The sequence below is a fragment of the Littorina saxatilis genome, linkage group LG2 (genome assembly GCF_037325665.1).
Source record: "Littorina saxatilis isolate snail1 linkage group LG2, US_GU_Lsax_2.0, whole genome shotgun sequence".
Lineage (NCBI taxonomy): Eukaryota > Metazoa > Mollusca > Gastropoda > Littorinimorpha > Littorinidae > Littorina > Littorina saxatilis.
This window is the reverse complement of record NC_090246.1, coordinates 82,035,500-82,056,204: the sequence shown is the minus strand read 5'-3', so window position 1 is coordinate 82,056,204 and position 20,705 is coordinate 82,035,500. Positions and strand designations below refer to the sequence as shown.

Genomic DNA, 20,705 nt, shown 5'->3' with positions numbered 1-20,705 from the left:
TGTGTGTGTGTGTGTGTGGCCGAGACGTTCAGTATTGATAACGACCTAAGCTGACGGGACGACGCCGATGATGATGACTGATGATGACGACTATAATGATGATGACGACGTCGACGACGACAATGATGATGATGATGATGATGATGATGATGATGATGGCTACGATTATATTGATGCTGAAGACGAAAAGATTATTTTATCGAATCAGGAGATAGACCCTGTTCATGTTCACCGGCAATATCAATTGAGCCTCAGTACACTGAGTCAAAGAAACTACAATGGGAAGAAGGATAACTTCCTCATTGGGCATGCTTAGAAATGAGAATGGCTAAATACGAGTTATTCCCCTTTTCTACATGCTGATCAGGCTGTCTCCTGCTTTGTCATGACTAGTACAGTCGATCTTTCTCATGCTGTGACTTGCTTTATTTTCACATTTTCGGTATTTAAAACAGCAAACACACACACACACACACACACACACACATACACTGAAGAAGTTTCCATTCTGATTCGGTTATTTTATTTGGTGCTATATGTTTGCTTCACATTGTTTCTTCTTTTACATTGCTTTGGATATCCCAATTCGCTAAACACATCCATAATGCATGCATGGCTCATTCGAAAGAGGGCAACTGAACAACTGATGCCCAATAGCAATAAATACTGAACAACTGAACAATAAATAGCAATAAATGATGACAGTGCCAAGTTTTTAAGTACAAAGTGAAATCATGTGACTGGACAAAGGCACAATTACAAAATACAAATAAAAAAATCGAGGCCCATTTTAATTAAGTTCTCAGCTCATGGGGAAGCATAAGGTGACCCTAGAAACCGAAATTAGGAGACCTCCCGCCCCCAGGGCAGACTACAAAAAAAAGGGGGGGGGGGGGGGGGCTAATTTGTGAAAAAGTATAAAAGGAATCAAAAACTGTATACATGTATTTAGTTAATACCCCAAAAATTGTATAGTATATACAATGTCAGACCCTAAAGAAAGTTTGTTAGTCATTGCTTAGGCAAAAAAGCAAAATAGTCTGTTTACGGTATCCCGACCAACCCTATTTTTTCCCCGCCAACCCTAGACTTTTTTTTTTGGCATTTGGAGAAAAAGAAAGAAAAAAAATCAATTTTGTTCCTGTTTTTTTGCAAAATAATTTAAAAAGATGGTTATAAAAAAAAATTAAGAAAAGCCGACCTACCGACCCTCTTTTTGTGTGCCTATGTTACTGTGAACAGACCAAAAGGTACATGTATCACAAACAACACACCAGGGATGCTACTCCCCCCTTAAAAATAGCCATGAGTCATAGGTGTGACGTTTGAATCTTTTAGGTAAATAAAACCATAGGCAATTGATCGGAAATAATTATCAGTAAAAATCTTGTATATACTATACAATTTTTGGGGTATTAACAAAATACATGTATACAGTTTTTGTAAACAAGTTTATTATTTGTTTGCTTGGACCAATCCTCTTGCCGAAGAGTTTAACAATAAAAATTGATTTTACGTCAAAAATATCACAGGAATATCGAATGTTGAGGTAAGGCTGGGATAGCCAAGTTCAAGAATAACGGAAGGTGACTTGAATCTTTTTGAAAATGTATAAAAATATAGATGGTAGGCAATTCAAAATTAAAAAAAGGACTCTCGGAGCATGGACTTAATGAGTCAAAAATTAAAGAAGGCTCTATGAGCCGAAGTACATGTTTTGTCTATTGTCTTTTTTTATTTTGAATTCCCTACCATCTGTATTTTGATACAATTTTGGACCCTCTTTGTACGGAGAGAGTTGGCAATTGTTAATCACATTCTCTCATCTCATTGACTCTCCTTCGGCTCCTTGGTAACATGCGTTCCCGTCTCTGCCAGGATTGGACACAGCAGCAGATAAACGGTAAATATGTAACAGGCATAAATGGCAAAATAGCTCGCCTCGCCTGATAATATATGAGACAACTGTTCTATTACAAAGTCTTTCTTGGGAGGCTTGGCTAATTTACTCGCTCGTTTTACACGGGGTTCCATCGTTTTCTTTTCTAATCGGAAAACCTTGCTCCTCAGTTTGTTGACCTTCTGCCGAAGTTCCGCTTCACGAGGGGATGGGGAGGATGACGACTTTGATGCTTTACATCCTATGTCCTCCAGGATCGCCTGAATGTCATCTAAAAAAGAAAACACACACACAAAACACACATAAAATAACATAACCATAACAAGTTACAACCTGGAAGAAATTAAAACGTGTAATTAAATCACAAAATGAAAATAAACAATAGAGTAGGAAGGCAGGCCAGAAATGAAGTGTATTAGCAACTATGGATACGATGTGGAACAATGATGGAATTGACCTTGTTTGGTACTGAATGGGTGAGGCCAATAGAACTGTACCCACGGAATACGCGCTATATAAGCTTCATATTGATTGATTGATTGATTGATTAGGACAACAGTATCAGGTAAACTCCTCACACACCATGCCTCTTTCTTTCTTTCTTTATTTGGTGTTTAACGTCGTTTTCAACCACGAAGCTTATATCGCGACGGGGAATGGGGGGGGGGGGAGATGGGAATAGAGCCACTTAATTGTTTCTTGTTACACCATGCCTCTAACAGGATATGTTTCCCATCTTTACGTGTGGGAACTACAGGTACAATTTCATCCATCCATGCATCTGCCCTATACAGCTTCTTCTTCTTCTTCTTCTTCTGCGTTCGTGGGCTGAAACTCCCACGTGCACTCATTTTTTTTGCACAAGTGGAATTTTACGTGTATGACCGTTTTTACCCCGCCATTTAGGCAGCCATACGCCGCTTTCGGAGGAAGCATGCGGGGTATTTTTGTGTTTCTAAAACCCACCGAACTCTGACATGGATTACAGGATCTTTTTCGTGCGTACTTGGTCTTGTGCTTGCGTGTACACATGAAGGGGGATAAGTCACTAGCAGGTCTGCACATAAGTTGACCTGGGAGATCGGAAACATCTCCGCACTTAACCCACCAGGCGGCCGCGACCGGGATTCGAACCCTCGACCTTCCGAGTTAATAGACCGACGTCTTACCACCCCGCCACAGCGCCCGTCACCCTATACAGCAATTATCAACTATGTAATGGATGGGTTTAAACATTTTTTGATGTCAGGGTGTTCTACATGGTTAAAAATCTCTTACCTGGTTGAACAATTTGTGCATCAGGAGACAGGTCGGTGCTGGCTTCATTTGTAGCTACCCTTTGCGATGGTGGCTTCCTCCCACTAGCAACCTGCAAATGCACAGCTCTTTAACTGACAAACTCACAACCAACACCCAGTCACAATGAAACAATTCTCCCAATTTCATGGCATTGGTCTTAGGCCACACAAAAAAGTGTATGTTTCTGGTAAGGCAAAACAAAAAATAATCTGTTTACGGTATCCGGACCGACCCTATTTTTTTCCCACCGGCCCTAGACTTTTTGGGGGCATTAAAAAATAAAATTAAAATATTCAGATGGCTAAAATACAAAAATAAAAAGCCGACCTACCGACGCTATTTTTGGGGGGCCTATGTTACCTTAAACAGACTTTTTTGTGGCCTAACATGACTAAAGGTGCAGATTTTTTTTCTAAACTTTTTTTTTTAAACCATCTTTTTAACTTATTTTGTTGAAAAACAGGAAAACAATTGATTTTCGAATACCCCTTTTATTTTTGAAAATGCAAAAAAAAAAGTCTAGGGTCGTCGGGAAAACATAGGTAGGGTCAGGTGACCAGAAACATACAACTTTTTTGTTGTTGACGCCGACGCTATACTTTTTTTTTGCCATTTGGGGCTGTTTTTTTGCAAAATAAGTTCATCATATCATCATAATCAAGACGTCGATCCAAAATAAGTAACTTTTTTTTGTTGGCCTTATAATTTTTTTGCGCTAAATGCAAACAGGCATTATTTGATGGGAACAATGCTGTTTTTTTCAATTCTTATCTGCCTCAAACTTGTCATTACTCAACCTGCATTTAATAGTGTGCTTCTTTGGTTTGCAAAAACCTAAAACCAATAAATAAATAACCTTCGGTGGTGGATTGGGCACTGCAAACAATGTCGGGACAGCATTCCACACAAGTGATCCTCTCTGCAGGATTGTTTTACTGGTTGGCCTCAAAGTGATCAGTACAAAGCTTGAGACCTTGAACATCAGCTGGCTGCAGCTTTTCAAAGTCCTCTCGCTTGTGAATTGCATCCATATTCTGCACCTAGTTTGACAATAAAAACAACAATGTTATTGTTAAACTAAGCAAAAAGGAAAGACAAAAAAAGCTAAATCAGATCTTCAGTCTAAATCTAACGCTCTGCCTGAACGCAAAACGGATGAGTGATGTACTTTTGTACTGTAGTTTTCCCGTAAGCAAGGTTTGATAAAGTATTCGGCAAATATGCCCACGGGTTGTTTTGTACTGACTGCTGACTCACACTCGATCACAGTTGAGTACTCGCTGACGCTGTAGTCTACTGAGTGAGTTGACTCGAGCCATTGCATTCTCATTCTGAAGAAGGTAAACCTGATGAAATAATCACTGCACAACCCACCTTTTTTCTTCTTTAGGGAACTTGTGGAAAGTGTTCCCGAAGCAGCTCTGTTTGTAACGGGCGTTCTTGCAACAAAAAGCCGAGCACAATTTACCACCACCTCGCACGCGATCGGTACCTACGCGATCCGCCATTTTGTTTTCGCCGCCAGCATGTAACTAGGGACGATAACCCACAAACACTTTTTCGCATTTTCTTCGCAAGTTCCACGTCTTCCTCATGTACAGTGTTTGACTGATTACAGAAAGCGAGAGAGAGAGAGAGAGTGTGTGTGTGTGGGTGGGAGAGAGAGAGAGAGAGAGAGAGAGAGAGAGAGAGAGAGAGAGAGAGAGAGAGAGAGAGAGAGAGAGAGAGAGAGAGAGAGAGAGAGAGAGTATGCAAATACTGCTGGATCGTATAGGCATTTGAAGCCCCCCCACCCACCCACACACACACTTTCTGTCTCTCTCTCTCTCTCTCCCCCCCTCTCTCTCTCTCCCCAGTCTCTCTCGCTTTCTACCTCCCCGCTACCACCCACCCTACCCTTACTCAGTCCCCTGTTTGGCCACGGTGCAGTAAGTCGACCTGAAAGAGAGGAAGATACAGTAGCCAAGGGCGGATCGACTGAGAACGAAGGTGTGAAAAGAGGGGTGGGGTGAAGACGTTATCTCAGCCGTCAACTGATACGCTTTGCCGGGTGGGGGTCGGAGGAGAAAGAAAATGAAAACTAAGCCATATAATTATTCTAAAGAAAAAAGAAGAAAAAAAAAGAAAACAGGGAGTGGTTAAGATTTAAGATTTTACACGCTGCGGCACCATATTATCCTGCATATCGGAAGAGACGAACGAGCATGCGCAGCTTTTGCCGGGAGGGAATCAATTCAGAGACGGGGATTCCCCTAATAGGTCACGTGCGCGATTGACGTCACAGTTGACTTGACCTCAGATTAGGGGGTCGTCACGATTTGGCTTTGCGCAATGTTAGCATAACAGCGCTGCTTGGTGCTGGGTCTATTCAATTTTCTTTTTTGCTTACGTGAGAAGAAAAGGATTTTAAAAATAGCATGTCAACACAAGGCAGAACGTGGGGAGAAGTAGGCGTAGCTGATCCTCTCTTCTCTCGTTTTGTTGTTGTAGTTGTTTTTCTTCACGCAAATCCACCATTGACGTAACAGAGACTACAGCCAATCGGGGTGTGTTACGTGTCCGTCATATATACCCGATATACTGATATCAGATATCATTGGCTGGGGGTACGTCGGGCGGGTGTGAGCGATTTAGATATGCAATGCCCAAACGGCCGTAACAGCTACAATGTTTTGGGTTATTTTCACTCGTCTAAGAGCCCACCCTGACACAGATTCGCTTAATACTTACACTACCTTATATGGTGATAGTCAGGCTAGGGCCTTTCCGGCTGTGCCGTTGATCGCTGATTGAGTAAGCTGGACGAAGACACAGACATGGCACGCACTGACACACCCACACCGGCACACAACGGTACCCCCCCCCCCCCCACACACACACACACACACAGCGAAAGAGAGAGAGAGAGAGAGAGAGAGAGAGAGAGAGAGAGAGAGAGAGAGAGAGAGAGCGAGAGAAAGAGAGAGAGAGTGGTGGAGGGGATGGGATGGTAGGCACGTCCTTAAAAAAATAATTTTAAAAAAGGTTATGCCAGTGAAGAGAGTAGTTCCACGGGTAGTACTGAAGCTTTATGACTAGCCCTGGTTAGGCACTTTGATACAAGCTCCTGTATTATACGAATCTGTCCAGCTTTATGAAAGAATAATATTTTTTTGTATTACTTTTCAGAATACCAAGAGACCATGAAATGTGTGGAAGCGGAAGACAAATTTTACGATGAAAACGTCGGCGAATGCAGTCACTGTTCTGTCATCTGTACAGACCATGAGTACAAAGGAACTACAGACGAATGCGAAGAAAAATGCAGTGGTAAGGCATATTTGTTGACATTTTTCATTAATTCAGTCTTTCATAAAAGATTTCTGTAATGATTTCTGTCATGATTTCATTTCTATCTTTTTCCTTTCTGTCTTTTTCCTTTCTGTCTTTTGTTCTTACTTTGAGCATTTCTGCGTTTGTTTTCAACTTTTATTATTTGTGTGTGTGTGTGTTTTAGTCATCCGAGACTGTTTGTTTGTTTTTGCAACAAAACAAGATTTGCTATCTTCTTGTTCCACCAACTCATGTGTAAACGGTCCTTTTGATGAGTTTAATCATATTGTAGTCTACCACTAATGCAACATACTTTTTATCGAAAAACTTCCACTCTGAAGGCAACAAATCACTGGAACAAGCACAGGAGATGATAGACACCACCTGAAATGAGTATCGCTTTCTCTTTCCAGTATACCTTGCCAAGCAGACCCCACAACAAGTTGCATACAACCACAAAACGAACTCTCTGGTGGCTGAACAAACGGGAGGTGCATCAGACAGTTCCTCCCCCCTTCTCCACCCCGGGTGGATCGCCGCCATCGTCATTGGTTCCATCGCCATCATCTGTACCACCCTCATCGCCATCGCCCTTGTGAGGACGTGCTCCAGTCAGTACACACCAGCCCCACAGGACGAGAACACCAGACCAAGAAAGCCGGTAGAAGAAACAAGTCAGCAGGGCGACTCTGCACACTTTGCTATAGGTGAGTGGAAGAATGCTTGAGAATGTGTATAACTGTGAGCGAGAGAGAGAGAGAGAGAGAGAGAGAGAGAGAGAGAGAGAGTGAGAGAGAGAGAAAGAGAGAGTGAGAGAGAGAGACAGAGAGAGAAAGAGAAAGGGAGAGAGATAGTGAGAGAGAGAGAGAGATAGATAGAGAGAGAGAGAGAAAGAGAAAGGGGAGGAGAAAAAAAAGAGAGACTGAGAGAGCGGGGGAGGGAGATAGAAAGAGAGAGATAGGAGAAGGGGAGAACAAATTAAAGCAGATAGGGGTTGATTTTGGGGATGGGGGGGGGGGGGGTGGACTTGGGAGGGGGGATCCGGGAGGGGGTTAACCTGGAGAAGGCGGAAGAAGAGACGATCAAACAGACAGGCAACTGAGCAAGCAGCTGTCCAGATGAAAAGGCAACTAGAGCTCTAGAGTGTTTGCAAGACAAACAGCAAATAAGCATTACTTTAAAACGGAGAACGGGCATAAGGAATAAAGAAAACTACTAATGTTTGGTGTGTGACGGAAGAGGAGAGGCAAAAGAATTGTTTTTGAGAAGCGTTAAGAGATTGAAGCTGTGTGTGGGGGACAGAGTTTGTAGGCTAAAGAGGCACTTATCTACTTTCATGATGATAACACTCTGCACCCATTCTTTTGCAGATGGCGTTGGAAACCCAGCAGAAGCATCACAAGCTTTCTCTGATCTGCCGGTTGACGGAAGCAGATCAGACAGTCGGAGGCCTGTCCTTTCCTAAAAAAAAAAAGAAGAAGAAAGAAACTAATAGTAATAGAAAAAATCAGAAGAAACATCTCTATCTCCTTAGTAGCTCTGATTGGACCCCTTTATCTTTTCCACACAATCTTTGAACCTTTTCAATCAGTTTATGTATCTAAAATGCCTCTTCTTTCTGTTGATGTATGACAATTCGTTCCTACCTAACCCCAACCCATGCGAACCAAGTGCTAGCTTATATCCCGACCTCTGCTCCCCCAGCCCTACAATTTCTCTGAAACTTCAGTCACTTTGAGTTGCTTTTTGAACCTGTATGTACTTATGCCTGCTACCCGCACCCCACACCCCCTCTTCATGAACAAATACAGCTCTGGTCCAGCACTATTTCAAAACTTTTCTCACACTTTTGATTGTTGCCCATCCCTCCAAATTGTCCCTTTTGAAGCAATATTGTCCCTCTATGCACTATCATATTTCCAAGTAACAAAACCAAAGACCCATGTATCACACTTTGCTGGCAAGGTGTGTTGATGTGAATGTAAGCAGCAGACATTACAGTTGCTCAGTTCTGACTTGTACATGCTGTGCATGGATATCTGAATGAAAGCTGGAGTGTTGTGAAGTACAGTGAAACCCTGATTTTAAGAGGGGGGTGTCTTAATATGGGGTTTCCACTGCATAGCCCTACTTTTCATGATCTGATGTTGACATCGATTTCTACATACATGACATTTTGATAAAAGGTGAAGAAAGGAAAAGGGAAAGAGGAGAGAGAGAGAGAGAGAGAGAGAGAGAGAGAGAGAGAGAGAGAGAGAGAGAGAGAGAGTGTGTGTGTGTGTGTATGTGTGTGCGTTCGTGCGTGTGTGTGTGTGAGAATACCTGCCAGTCGTTAAAAGTGCGAGTGCATCCAGAAACAAAATCCTAACGAGAAAACCGGTGACAATGAGTGGGAGTGTGTATGCGCGTGGTGTGCACGAGGATGTATGCACGTGAGTGATATTTGTAAATGTGTATTATGATAATATCATCTTTGTATTTATATTATTGAAATTGTTATATCTCGATGTACAGCGCTAAGAGCATAGTTAAATCTGTGAAGCGGCGCTATATAAGCTATCTTTATTATTATTATGACAATTATTATTATTCTGTGATGAACTGTTATTGTGCATGAGAGTATTTTTTCACAAAATAATGCGTTACTGTGAAAGTGGTGTTCTGTGTACTGGTAGTGTCCTTTCCTTTGAATCTAAAACAAAATCTTGCTGAGTGGAACTATAACAAATTATTTGTAAATAATCTGTGATTAACTGTTCATTTGAGTAGTTTGAGCAAGTACAGTATATGTACTAGCTGCTGCTAATATGGTGCTCTGTTGTTGCTTAAGTTATTGTCAGCTTTTGTACACTGACTTGTTGGTTTGCTAGAATAATGCTGTTGTACATTTATCATATTCTTATGAACTGTTAAGTTGCTTCAGCAAGAGGTTGTGTGAGAAAACAAATTCATGTGCACCAGGTTGTGTTCAAAATAGGGTGGATTTGAAATATACTTTTTTTTTTTTAAAAATGAAGACCTTCTGGTTTTTTTTTTATTGTCTGTAATTTGTCTGTATGTTTAAAAAAAAAATGTTTATGAGCCAGTAAAATAATTTCAAGATCAAATGATGTTTCAAAATTACTCTTTTTTTTTTAATGAAAATAAAAGTATGTTTGAAGAATATAACTGTACTTTTTCCTTCTTACTGATATGAAAACGTTCCTGTAGTGTCCTTGCATTACACGTTTCTCTTTCTCTGTGTCACTCTATCCTTTCCCCACTCATTCTCCTTTTCTCTTTTCCCTTTTTAATCTCAGTCAATCAAGCATACAACAGTCAATTCTTATTGATACTTTCTTCTGCTAAGAACGCCATAGTAAATGGTGTCACTGATGGAGTCCTCAGGCTGACAAAGGCTACCCTTGGACAATCACAGCTCATTAGTCAAGTGTGGGCCCTTTAGCACTGGCTGATTATTTGCCACCTTTTAGAAGCTGGATTGACTTTTTTAAAGAATAGCTTCATCCAATTTGAATGTGCATGAAAACAAACAGGCAAGCAAGAAACAATTAAAACAGATAATAAAAAAAATAAATGGATAGATAAAAGTGGTTTTTTTTTTAATTTAAACCTGCCGGCAAAAGTTTCAGTGTGGTTTAATTGTTGACATTCACAACAGCAAAAAAACAAACCAACAAAATAGTGTCCTACAAATAAGCAAACAAACAACAGATAATCACAGTTGATTTTTTTTCTCATATTTTTAGGTAAACATTAATTTGTGCATTTTATTACATTGATGTATTTTTTTTAATCTTTTATGGCTTTTTTCTCTCATTCTCTCTCTCTCTCTCTCTCTCTCTCTCTTATTTTTTGTCCTTAGAATGAAAATAAACAATAAAACAAACAGGCAAGCAACAAACAAAAACAGGAAAAAGAGAAAAAAAAAGAAAGAAAAAACTCATCTCAATCATTCCGCCAAAGTTTCAATGTGGATTGCTACAAAAGCGTGAAAGAGTAATCATCAACTCAACTGCGCTAAACATGCAGAGTAACGAGAGTTATTTCCCTTGCAGAAGCACCTGCATAAACTTCCGCTTTGTTTCGAAAGTTGTGGCAACCCGTAACTTGTTCGGAGGGTAAGTTTGACAGGATCTGCTGGTCAACCTGTGGGTTTATTGCTACCGTAACATCTTTGTTGAACTAGATACCCTCTTTTCTGCAGGGAAAGAATTAATTTTACTGGGAATCTAAACGAAATTTACATGTACGAATGACATGCCAATGGCAATGTTATGCCATCAGCAGCAGATTCATAGACTGTAGATAATATTAATAGTATTGAACAATTTGAAGTGATGTATGTTTCTTTCAACTTCTTGACGAGATAAGATAAATGGTTGAATGGTTGTCTGCTGTTAATCCAACAAACAGTAACAATTCTGACCTTAACGTTGCAAAAGACATAATTATGTGATATGTTAAGAAACATGTTCATTGTTTGACAAGTTCTCTTTGTCTTTGACCCAAGAGCGGTACTACAGTACTACCTTGTCTCAAAAAAAACCCCGAAAACCCGGAAAACCTCCGAAAACCTCATCAGAAATAAGAAAATTCGTCCTTAGATCGTTTTTTGTTACATAATTGTTTGCAATCATGACTTATATTTGCAACTTTCACAGTTCATCACTTCATGGCTTTATTTTCGTGTTTGTGCGAGGATTTACGAAGGAGCGGAAGCACTAATCACATGACGTCATCAATACTTGTGCTTTCGAGTAACAAGAGTTAGATCTACCTCCCTTGCATTGAAATTGTTGCATCGATTTCGTCGATAATCCGGCTCTCAACACAAATATAAGGGTGCATGTAGCATGAATCAGGCTGATACCACCTATACACACAAACATCAAAAAGCCGTGAGGGCGTAAAACTCGAATCGTATAAACCAATTCATGTCCAATATAGGCAATTAAGACCTGACGGACAATAACTGAATAAGCCCCTTAAAATTTACTTTTGAATCAGGCTTACTTTTCACAGGCATGTCCAACACTTCACTTTGAAGATAGATTTAGTTAGTCTAGATGGGTTTTTCGGAGGTTTTCGGAGACAAGTAGTGTTTGGATGACTGATCATTGTATGTCCTGTCATTGTTTCAAAACGGTGTATTTGATCAGTGTTAGACTGAAGTAGGGTAAACATTGGCGATTAACAATAAATTCTCCTTTTAGCCGACTTCATCACGATCTTAATAGTATTTGTCGTGAAATTATACAGCTAGTGCCAGCGCTTCCTGTTTTTCAACTTAGAAATAAAACAGCTAGAGTGGGTGTGGGTGTGTGTCTGTCTGTCTGTCTGTCTGTCTTTGTGAGTGTGTGTCTGTCTTTCTGTGTGCGCATGTGTAATTGTTTGTATGTATGTGTGTGTGTAGGGGAGAGAGAGACAAGAGAAATGATGCTAATATGGGAAAGACAGAAGCAAGTGAAAAGTGAAATAACATCATAAATCACATGTGGTCGAATTTGTTTCTGAACACACACACCATCCACGGACACAGTCACACCAATGTTCTGCATTTGACAGACGTGTCCTCAGATACATAGCAGAACCAAACCATGGATGACGGCAGAGGAGATAAAGACAGTTCAACAGATGCCACTGGCTGTGCTGACCAGTTGAAACACACGCTGCAGATAAGCGACAGTGGTGATTCCAAGGAAGGGGAGAGAAGAGAGACACCAGAGAAACAACAAGAAAATGCTGCAGCAAAGAATGAGGCAGAGGAGGTACATGTATCTGAAGGAGAGGGAGAGGAGGACACAGAGTGGGATGGTGAGAGAAAATATAGATGGGGGGGGGGGGGGGGGGGAGAGAAATAATGAAATTTCACATGAGATCATGATGGGCCCACAGAAGTTTTGCACAATACACTACAGTGGAACCCCTTCGCCATATTTTGTAATCGGAATTTGCATTGCTTATCATTTTTAGAACGTGTCCATAAGCAGTCTGCTTGTTATCGTTCTATATGTTGTTTTTGTCTGAAACGTGTGTGCAAGGAAAATAAATAAAACACGCTTAAACTTCCGCTCCTCGACGCACCCGCCCCTCCCAATTACAACATGTTGTTCAGCAAAAACATCTAAGCTGCCCTTTTTCAATGAAGTGTAAGTCTAAGAATACACAATTGGATGAAGTCCAACGATGGAAACGTACGATGAAAACATGATAAGGTAATAAGAAGCAAACATCAATGCATTTGATAAAGCATAGTAGAAGTCTTTTTCGACACAGGACGAAATCCAGCAAATTGCCATGGGGGTAGATAGGGGTTGGTTGGTGGGACAACATCATTTTCACTAGCTGACCTGCGCTCTTCAATGCTGCTGCTGCTGCTGCTGCTTTGCTATTGAGCGAGCATACATCCTCTGGCACTCTCGCCACAATCGTTTGGCGCCAAGCCTCCACTACAACACACTCCCCCTCCCTTCTTACTTCTACGTCCCGCCCACATCCGCTATCTCCATTCCTTCCCCTTCCCTCTCCATCCTTGTCCAGTCCTAAATACCATCGCCTCACCTTCAGTTTAAAAACAGTTTATCGTTCGTCTAAACTGACACTTAAACCAAAACAAAACGTTACATTTACAAGGACGTCGACCCAAAGGTCTTTGAAGTAGACAGACATACAAACACTTATGAAACAGAGACCTTATGATGGCTTATCTCAGTATCGTGTGGCTCGCTTGCAATATTCCGGCAAGGTATGTTTTGTTATAATTATTTCAAATACCTTTGGGTCGACGTACTTGTAAATGTAACGTTTTGTTTTGTCAATGATAAATGTTCCAATTACATACCATTCTTGGTTTTTCATTCTATCCGTAACTCCTTCCGTAATTCTACAATTTATTAATAACCTCTGTACATTGACCTCCATTTTAGTAAGACTTCCTCCTTTTCAAGACCTGATTTTCTCAGATTTGTGAAGGTCTTAAAATAAGGCTCCCCTGTAGCAGTGAGTCTTCCAAGCCTTACTCAAGAGTAATTTGATTATTGTACTTGCAGCTTGATTTTGTTAAGTTTACAAAGGCAAACCTTTCCATTAAACAACCTACCTGGACATGTGACACTATACTGACAGGGACACTGACCAGAAAAATATCATACGCTTGATTTCTTGTCAATTACTAGAGCTCTTTCACAGCAAATCAAACATTTTATGTGTGTTTTTCCAGTTTGTACGTCATTGATCATGTCATAATCATGACAATTGACATGTTTTTGTTTTCACTTGTTTTACTTAAGGTAAATGGTATTTGACGTTTACAGCAGAACACTGTCTTCTACTTTCAGAAACTGAGGGTATCAAAAAAGCGCTCAAGAAAGGATACAAGGCAGTAAAGCAGTTCTTTTTGGGGTAATTGCTTTTATATTGAAATTTTGTGTGTGTATCAAAAGGAAAGTAAATCTCTGTCCAATGTTTTTTGTTGTTGTTGCTAGAATTCATCCTTTGGGTGGGAAATGTCAATGTTTCTGGCAAAGTGGCATGTCACTCTTCCGTGTTAAATAACGGAGAATACCACTCAGCTGCTCAAACTGTGAGCAAATTTGGACATTTAAAAGATTCTGACAGTGAGTCCATGAAAGGTTGATGCATTGCTTCATTTTTCTTTTTAGTATATTTTGTGCCAGGGAAGTAAACATGAAGAAAAGAGAACAGTATCTTGGTTAAGTGTATTTGTGAAAATAGTTTAAAAAAATTAAGAAGCTTAACTTATGGAATGTTTAATAATTGACAACACCAAACGTTCTCTAGTATATGTATCTTTGGGATTTTCACAGACAGACACGCAATAATAAGGAAACAAAGATTTATCTTGGGTCTTTTACTTGGAAGCTGAAGCTATTGTGTTGTCAATAGACGAATTCCTGAAATAACTCCGTCGGGTTTGTATGGGTTGTGAAAGAGTGAGTTCTCTTGCTTTACTCGGGAAAACATCACGTGGTTCCTGTACACGTGTTTGAGACACAACTTCTTACTGGTGACTGACGTGTAATGTCACGTTTCTCAAATAGGCAGAAACTGACGTTCCGTACGCGTGCAGGGTATCCACTATCAGTATCAGGACCACACTTTCCCCAAGAGCAATGCATAATGTTTGGACCGATGTCTCTCCTCTCTCCTTGCTTGTTTACTTGGAGCACGTGTTGGCCGGAAGCGGAAGTCAAAATATTTGTTCGAGCTTCAAGCGGCATAACTTTGCCGAACGGTCATGTAGCAGTGATAGGATTATATTTCCAAAATTCGTCTATTTTCAAACATTTCATAAATTAATTATTTTGGTTTTTGTAATTTTTGATTTTGGAACGTTCGCAGGCATTCTGTTCCGAATTCGTAAGCAGATTGTAGTATTATTTGTAGTTTACATTTTGTTGTTCAACAGTTTACAGTTGGTCCGTGTGTGGTTTGTGTAGGTCCGACTCTGAGGAAGAAAGCAAGGGAGACAATGAGACAACACATTCACAGTCGCCTTCACCGCCACTTACACATCCAGCCCCCGTAAAAGACGACGCAGAAGTGTATGACTTCACACACCCGAAACGTGGACGGGCCGTCATCATCAACAACGAAACATTCCAGCCAGGGTCTTTTTTCGGTCACCGCCCAGGGTCGTCCAAAGATGCAGAAGCGTTGAAAGTGGTGTTCAAGAAACTTGGGTTTGATGTGAAGTGCCACAACAACCTGACTGCTGGGGAAATGAAACAAGCGCTGGAGAAAGGTAGTCCATAATGTCAGGGTTGTGCTTCTCTTTATCAGCTGTTGAATATATTATGTGTGTCAGAATGACTAAAAGCATACAAAGTAGGCAGTTTCCCTTAGCTGAGCTTTATTATTTAAATTTCATTTTGTTTTGGTATTCATGGCACTCTGTTCTTTTTTTTATTTTTTTTTTAAAGAATAATGATATATAATTATCATATTTAATATTTAAATGTTTTACCAAACTATGACATTTCAGACAGATCAAGACAACCCCTTGATCTACCATTGTTCAAGATCTTTCTCTAATGTCATATTTTGGTCAAAAACTTGTTCTACCATTGTTCAAGATCTTTCTCTAATGTCATATTTTGGTCAAAAATACAAATATCTTTTATGTATTAATCCATTTTAATAAGAATTTTTTAAGTTTTGTTAATTAATGATTGAATGCACAAACTGTGCCAGCTGTCTTTTATGAGATTTAGTCAGCCTCTGACATCGTAATGGCCCCAAGAAGGTTAATCAAATGTTCAGTTGATATGTTCGCTATTAATTGAAAAAGTACCTACAGTGCTCACCACTGCTATGTACTGTCATTAGATTTGGCAGATTTTGTTTAATAATACAAGAATTTATATCGCGCACATATCTCACCACAAGGAGACTCAAGGCGCACAGTACGAAATATGAGAGAGCCCTGAAATGCAGCCGCTCGGTGCAGAAGGGACAGCACTCTATACTTCTGGGGAAGCATGCTGGGTATTTTCTTGTTTCTATAACCCACCGAACCCTGACATGGATTACAGGATCTTTTACGTGCGCACTTGGTCTTGTGCTTGCGTGTACACATGAAGGGGGTTAAGTCACTAGCAGGTCTGCACATAAGTTGACCTGGGAGATTGGAAAAATCTCCACTTTTAACCCACCAGGCGGCAGGGACCGGGATTCGAACACACGACCTTCCGATTAGGAGGCCGATGTCTTACCACCACACTTGGGAGAAGATGGCATTAAAACCAGTGAAGATGGCAGTCATACATCATTCACATGTTGATGCATATATATATCCATACATATAAGATTTGAGTGTGTGCTGAAATAACTTTTTCAGTTGATTTCAGGTTAATTTCTTGACAGGGACTAGCTTTGGTATATGCATCTTAATTGTTCTTGCTTGGACTATTGTGTAATGAAATATCCCCTGTATTTCTAACAGAGGCGTATCACTACGACCACCAAAGCGCAGACTGTATTGCAGTGGCCATCTTGTCTCACGGAGACTCCCAGCAGCAGGAAAAGAGCGACAGCTATTACTATCAGAAGGCACATCGCCACGGTGACAAAGTTATGCGTGACCTCATTTTTGGCGTGGACGGCAATCCCATATTCACGGAGTCGGTGATGCGCACGTTCCAAGATTCACGGTGTCCTGGGCTGGTTGGAAAACCTCGGCTTTTTTTCCTGCAGGTAATTTTTTAGGGTGTGTGTGTGTAGCTGGATGGATCAGTGTATTGTTACAAGGTGTTCACATGTCTGTGTGTGTTAAAGTGGTCCCCTCTTTAATGCAGTCTGTTCCCGTGGTGAAAATTGTGCGTACATTCTTAAAGTTTTGTACTGCATATTTAACATCTGTTTTAACAGACTAGAGTAACACTAATACTAATAGTGCGCTGGTAGCTCTAGCAAAGCAAGGAAAACACTGCATCTTCCAAAGGGAAATAATCGCGTCTTTCCAAGAGAGATCATTGTAGCAAAAGCTTATTCAGTGAAAATTACAAAGATGAAACGACGCTAACAACAAAGACAAATATCCAGCTTTACATTGTTACTCATGATTTCACACTGTACAAGGTTGTAAAGCTTACCTGTAAGTGCTGTCCTGTTTGTTTGCAGGCCTGTCGCGGGGCTGACTATGATGATGGTGTGGAGGTTGCTGTTGTGCCTGACGCCCCTGATTCCAGCGATGACGATGAAGTGGACAATTCAGAAGAGACAGACGCTAAAGGCAAGAAGTCGGACGCAACAGACACCAGGGGTAGCCGGCCACGTCACTGCGAGAGAAACGTCATTTCTCCTGCCCCTATCTTTAAGGACTTTCTGGTCATGTATGCCACCACACCAGGTAGGTAAATTTAATTGGTCGGGGAGGAGGGGGGGGGGGGGAGGCAGTGATGATAGAGTGTTTGACAAAAAGAGCTGTCCTTCAGGTGAACTGAGTGTGTGGGCCCAGGTGAACTGAGTGTGTGGGCCCAGGTGAACTGAGTGTGTGGGCCCAGGTGAACTGAGTGTGTGGGCCCAGGTGAACTGAGTGTGTGGGCCCAGGTGAACTGAGTGTGTGGGCCCAGGTGAACTGAGTGTGTGGGCCCAGGTGAACTGAGTGTGTGGGCCCAGGTGAACTGAGTGTGTGGGCCCAGGTGAACTGAGTGTGTGGGCCCAGGTGAACTGAGTGTGTGGGCCCAGGTGAACTGAGTGTGTGGGCCCAGGTGAACTGAGTGTGTGGACCCAGGTGAACTGAGTGTGTGGACCCAGGTGAATTACCTAGCAGGCACAAAGAAACTTGAGATAATGACAAGAGGCCAATACTGTAAAGTGACCTGCAATGACTAATGCAACTCTTGATTAGGATGCTGTCCCAGGAACATTTAATTAAAGACCCCCTCCTCCCCCACCCCACCCCCCTTCCCCCCTGCTCTCTTAGACTTTATTACTCCTTTTTAAGACATTGCTTTTTTCAGATTTTCTGTTGACAACCTCTGTAAATGTATCCTCATTTTAAGACTCCCTCCGGGCGGGGATGTAGCTCAGTCGGTAGCGCGCTGGATTTGTATCCAGTTGGCCGCTGTCAGCGTGAGTTCGTCCCCACGTTCGGCGAGAGATTTATTTCTCAGAGTCAACTTTGTGTGCAGACTCTCCTCGGTGTCCGAACGCCCCCGTGTGTACACGCAAGCACAAGACCAAGTGCGCACGAAAAAGATCCTGTAATCCATGTCAGAGTTCGGTGGGTTATAGAAACACGAAAATACCCAGCATGCTTCCTCCGAAAGCGGCGTATGGCTGCCTAAATGGCGGGGTAAAAAACAGTCATACACGCAAAAAACACGAGTGTACCTGGGAGTTTCAGCCCACGAACGCAGAAGAAGAAGAAGACTCCCTCCCTTTTAAGAGCTGATTTTTCCCCCCAAGTTGTAGACGTCTTGAAAGGGGGGTTCTATTGTATGCGGGAAAATGTTTTACTATTCTTTTACTAACCACGTGACGTCCGGCTTTTCATTCTATTTTTTTCTGCCACAGGTCATTTTGCATGGCGCAGAGCCTCTGGGACGTGGTTTGTGCAGTCTCTGCATGCTGTGTTCACCAAGCACTTGACCCCACACACGTCCTTGACCCAGGCCTTGACCCGCGTTGCCAGGATGGTTGCCCAGGGTTACGAGTCCAAGAGCGACATACCAATGCAAGCGGGAAAGAAGCAGATACCTGTTCTGCAGTCCATGCTTGTGAAAGATGTTTACTTTACGGACAAATAGATCAACATTTTGTGATGCTTTGGGGTACGATAAGTTAAAGAGAATACAGTCGGACCTGTCTATTGCGACCACCCAAGGGACCAACCCAAAGCGATCGCGAACGACAGGTGGTCGCTATAGAAAGGTAAATGATATAGAAAGAAACAGTTCGTTGGGGTGGTCGGTAAGGGGCAGGTGGTCGCTATAGAAAGGTAAATGATATAGAAAGAAACAGCTGGTTGGGGTGGTCGGTAAGGGACAGGTGGTCGCTATAGAAAGGTAAATGATATAGAAAGAAACAGTTCGTTGGGGTGGTCGGTAAGGGGCAGGTGATCGTAACCAAGAGGTGAACGCCAGGGCAGTGTTGACTATGTTACAAAACTTCCTCTTGTCATTATATTTAGTCAAGTTTTGACTAAATATTTTAACATCGAGGGGGAATCGAAACGAGGGTCGTGGTGTATGTGCGTGTGTCTGTGTGTGTGTGTGTGTGTGTGTGTGTGTGTGTGTGTAGAGCGATTCAGACTAAACTACTGGACCGATCTTTATGAAATTTGACATGAGAGTTCCTGGGTATGAAATCCCCGAACGTTTTTTTCATTTTTTTGATAAATGTTTTTGATGACGTCATATCCGGCTTTTCGTGAAAGTTGAGGCGGCACTGTCACGCCCTCATTTTTCAACCAAATTGGTTGAAATTTTGGTCAAGTAATCTTCGACGAAGCCCGGACTTCGGTATTGCATTTCAGCTTAGTGGCTTAAAAATTAATTAATGACTTTGGTCATTAAAAATCTGAAAATTGTAAAAAAAAAATAAAAATTTTCAAAACGATCCAAATGTACGTTCATCTTATTCTCCATCATTTGCTGATTCCAAAAACATATAAATATGTTATATTCGGATTAAAAACAAGCTCTGAAAATTAAATATATAAAAATTATGATCAAAATTAAATTGTCCAAATCAATTTAAAAACACTTTCATCTTATTCCTTGTCGGTTCCTGATTCCAAAAACATATAGATATGATATGTTTGGATTAAAAACACGCTCAGAAAGTTAAAACAAAGAGAGGTACAGAAAAGCGTGCTATCCTTCTTAGCGCAATTTCACTGCCTTTGCCATGAGCGGTGGACTGACGATGCTACGAGTATACGGTCTTGCTGAAAAATGGCATTGCGTTCAGTTTCATTCTGTGAGTTCGACAGCTACTTGACTAAATATTGTATTTTCGCTTTACGCGACTTGTTTTGTTTATAAACTTGACTGAAGTAGATCTGCCATGAGAGGACACCTGCTTTTTGTTTGTTTGTTCGTTCATGGGCTGAAACTCCCACGGCTTTTACGTGTATGACCGTTTTTACCCCGCCATTTAGGCAGCCATACGCCGCTTTCGGAGGAAGCATGCTGGGTATTTTCGTGTTTCTATAACCCACCGAACTCTGACATGGATTACAGGATCTTTTTCGTGCGCACTTGGTCTTGTGCTTGCGTGTACACACGGGGGTGTTCGGACACCGAGGATCTAGGAGAGTCTGCACACAAAGTCGACTCTGAGAAATAAATCTCTCGCCGAACGTGGGGACGAACTCGCGCTGACAGCGGCCAACTGAATACACATCCAGCGCGCTACCGACTGAGCTACATCCCCGCCCTGACTGAGCTACATCCCCGCCCTGACTGAGCTACATCCCCGCCCTGACTGAGCTACATCCCCGCCGGACACCTGCTGTATAGGGACACTTGTAACTTGTCTCCATGGTACCCCTCATCACAGGTACCACTGTACAGCTAAACCAGTGTCAGTTTGTTCCTTGCAGTAGACCTCTCCAATATGATCCTGTTTATATGATCCCGAGTAAAGCATCTTTCGTGGCTGAGCAGCAACCTGTCATTTCCAGTACAGCTGCTCCCACCTTGTCATCCAAAGACAGATGTAA

The 20,705-nt window shown here is 41.6% G+C and overlaps 2 protein-coding genes and 1 long non-coding RNA gene across 4 annotated transcripts; 2 read left to right on the top strand and 1 right to left on the bottom strand.

Annotated features, from left to right (window-relative positions):
- Positions 1 to 506: 506 nt before the first annotated feature.
- LOC138959888 (uncharacterized) lies at positions 507 to 4,970 on the bottom strand. The gene is made up of 3 exons (XR_011453819.1): positions 4,056 to 4,970; positions 3,179 to 3,269; positions 507 to 2,171 (listed from the first exon to the last, which is right to left on the bottom strand). It is a non-coding gene; the product is annotated as an uncharacterized lncRNA (long non-coding RNA).
- A 1,397-nt stretch (positions 4,971 to 6,367) lies between these two features.
- On the top strand, positions 6,368 to 9,515 carry LOC138959887 (tumor necrosis factor receptor superfamily member 13B-like; the record flags this gene model as incomplete). The annotated part of the gene is given in 3 exon segments (XM_070331559.1): positions 6,368 to 6,508; positions 6,925 to 7,218; positions 7,882 to 9,515. Coding segments are annotated over 3 exon segments (530 nt in total), but the record flags the coding sequence as incomplete, so codon positions are not given.
- An 880-nt stretch (positions 9,516 to 10,395) lies between these two features.
- On the top strand, positions 10,396 to 19,442 carry LOC138959892 (caspase-7-like). 2 transcript variants are annotated; one of them, XR_011453821.1, is made up of 8 exons: positions 10,396 to 10,632; positions 12,080 to 12,328; positions 13,852 to 13,915; positions 14,974 to 15,278; positions 16,479 to 16,729; positions 17,156 to 17,384; positions 18,554 to 18,960; positions 19,095 to 19,442. XR_011453821.1 is itself a non-coding variant. In XM_070331564.1 (7 exons), exons 2-7 carry the CDS (start codon positions 12,112 to 12,114, stop codon positions 18,784 to 18,786), a joined length of 1,299 nt encoding a protein of 432 aa, XP_070187665.1. In that variant the 5' UTR covers positions 10,396 to 10,632; positions 12,080 to 12,111; the 3' UTR covers positions 18,787 to 19,442. The 2 variants fall into 2 exon arrangements, 1 of the variants encoding a protein (XP_070187665.1); XM_070331564.1 differs by having other exon boundaries at positions 18,554 to 19,442.
- The last annotated feature ends 1,263 nt before the right edge of the window (positions 19,443 to 20,705 follow it).

Excerpts from the sequence above, each read along its gene's own strand:
- LOC138959892 (XM_070331564.1), top strand. The coding sequence starts at position 12,112 with ATGGATGACGGCAGAGGAGATAAAGACAGTTCAACAGATGCCACTGGC. Across the intron at positions 15,279-16,478 it reads GAAACAAGCGCTGGAGAAAG|AGGCGTATCACTACGACCAC; the intron begins GTAGTCCATAAT and ends TATTTCTAACAG. Across the intron at positions 17,385-18,553 it reads CATGTATGCCACCACACCAG|GTCATTTTGCATGGCGCAGA; the intron begins GTAGGTAAATTT and ends TTTCTGCCACAG.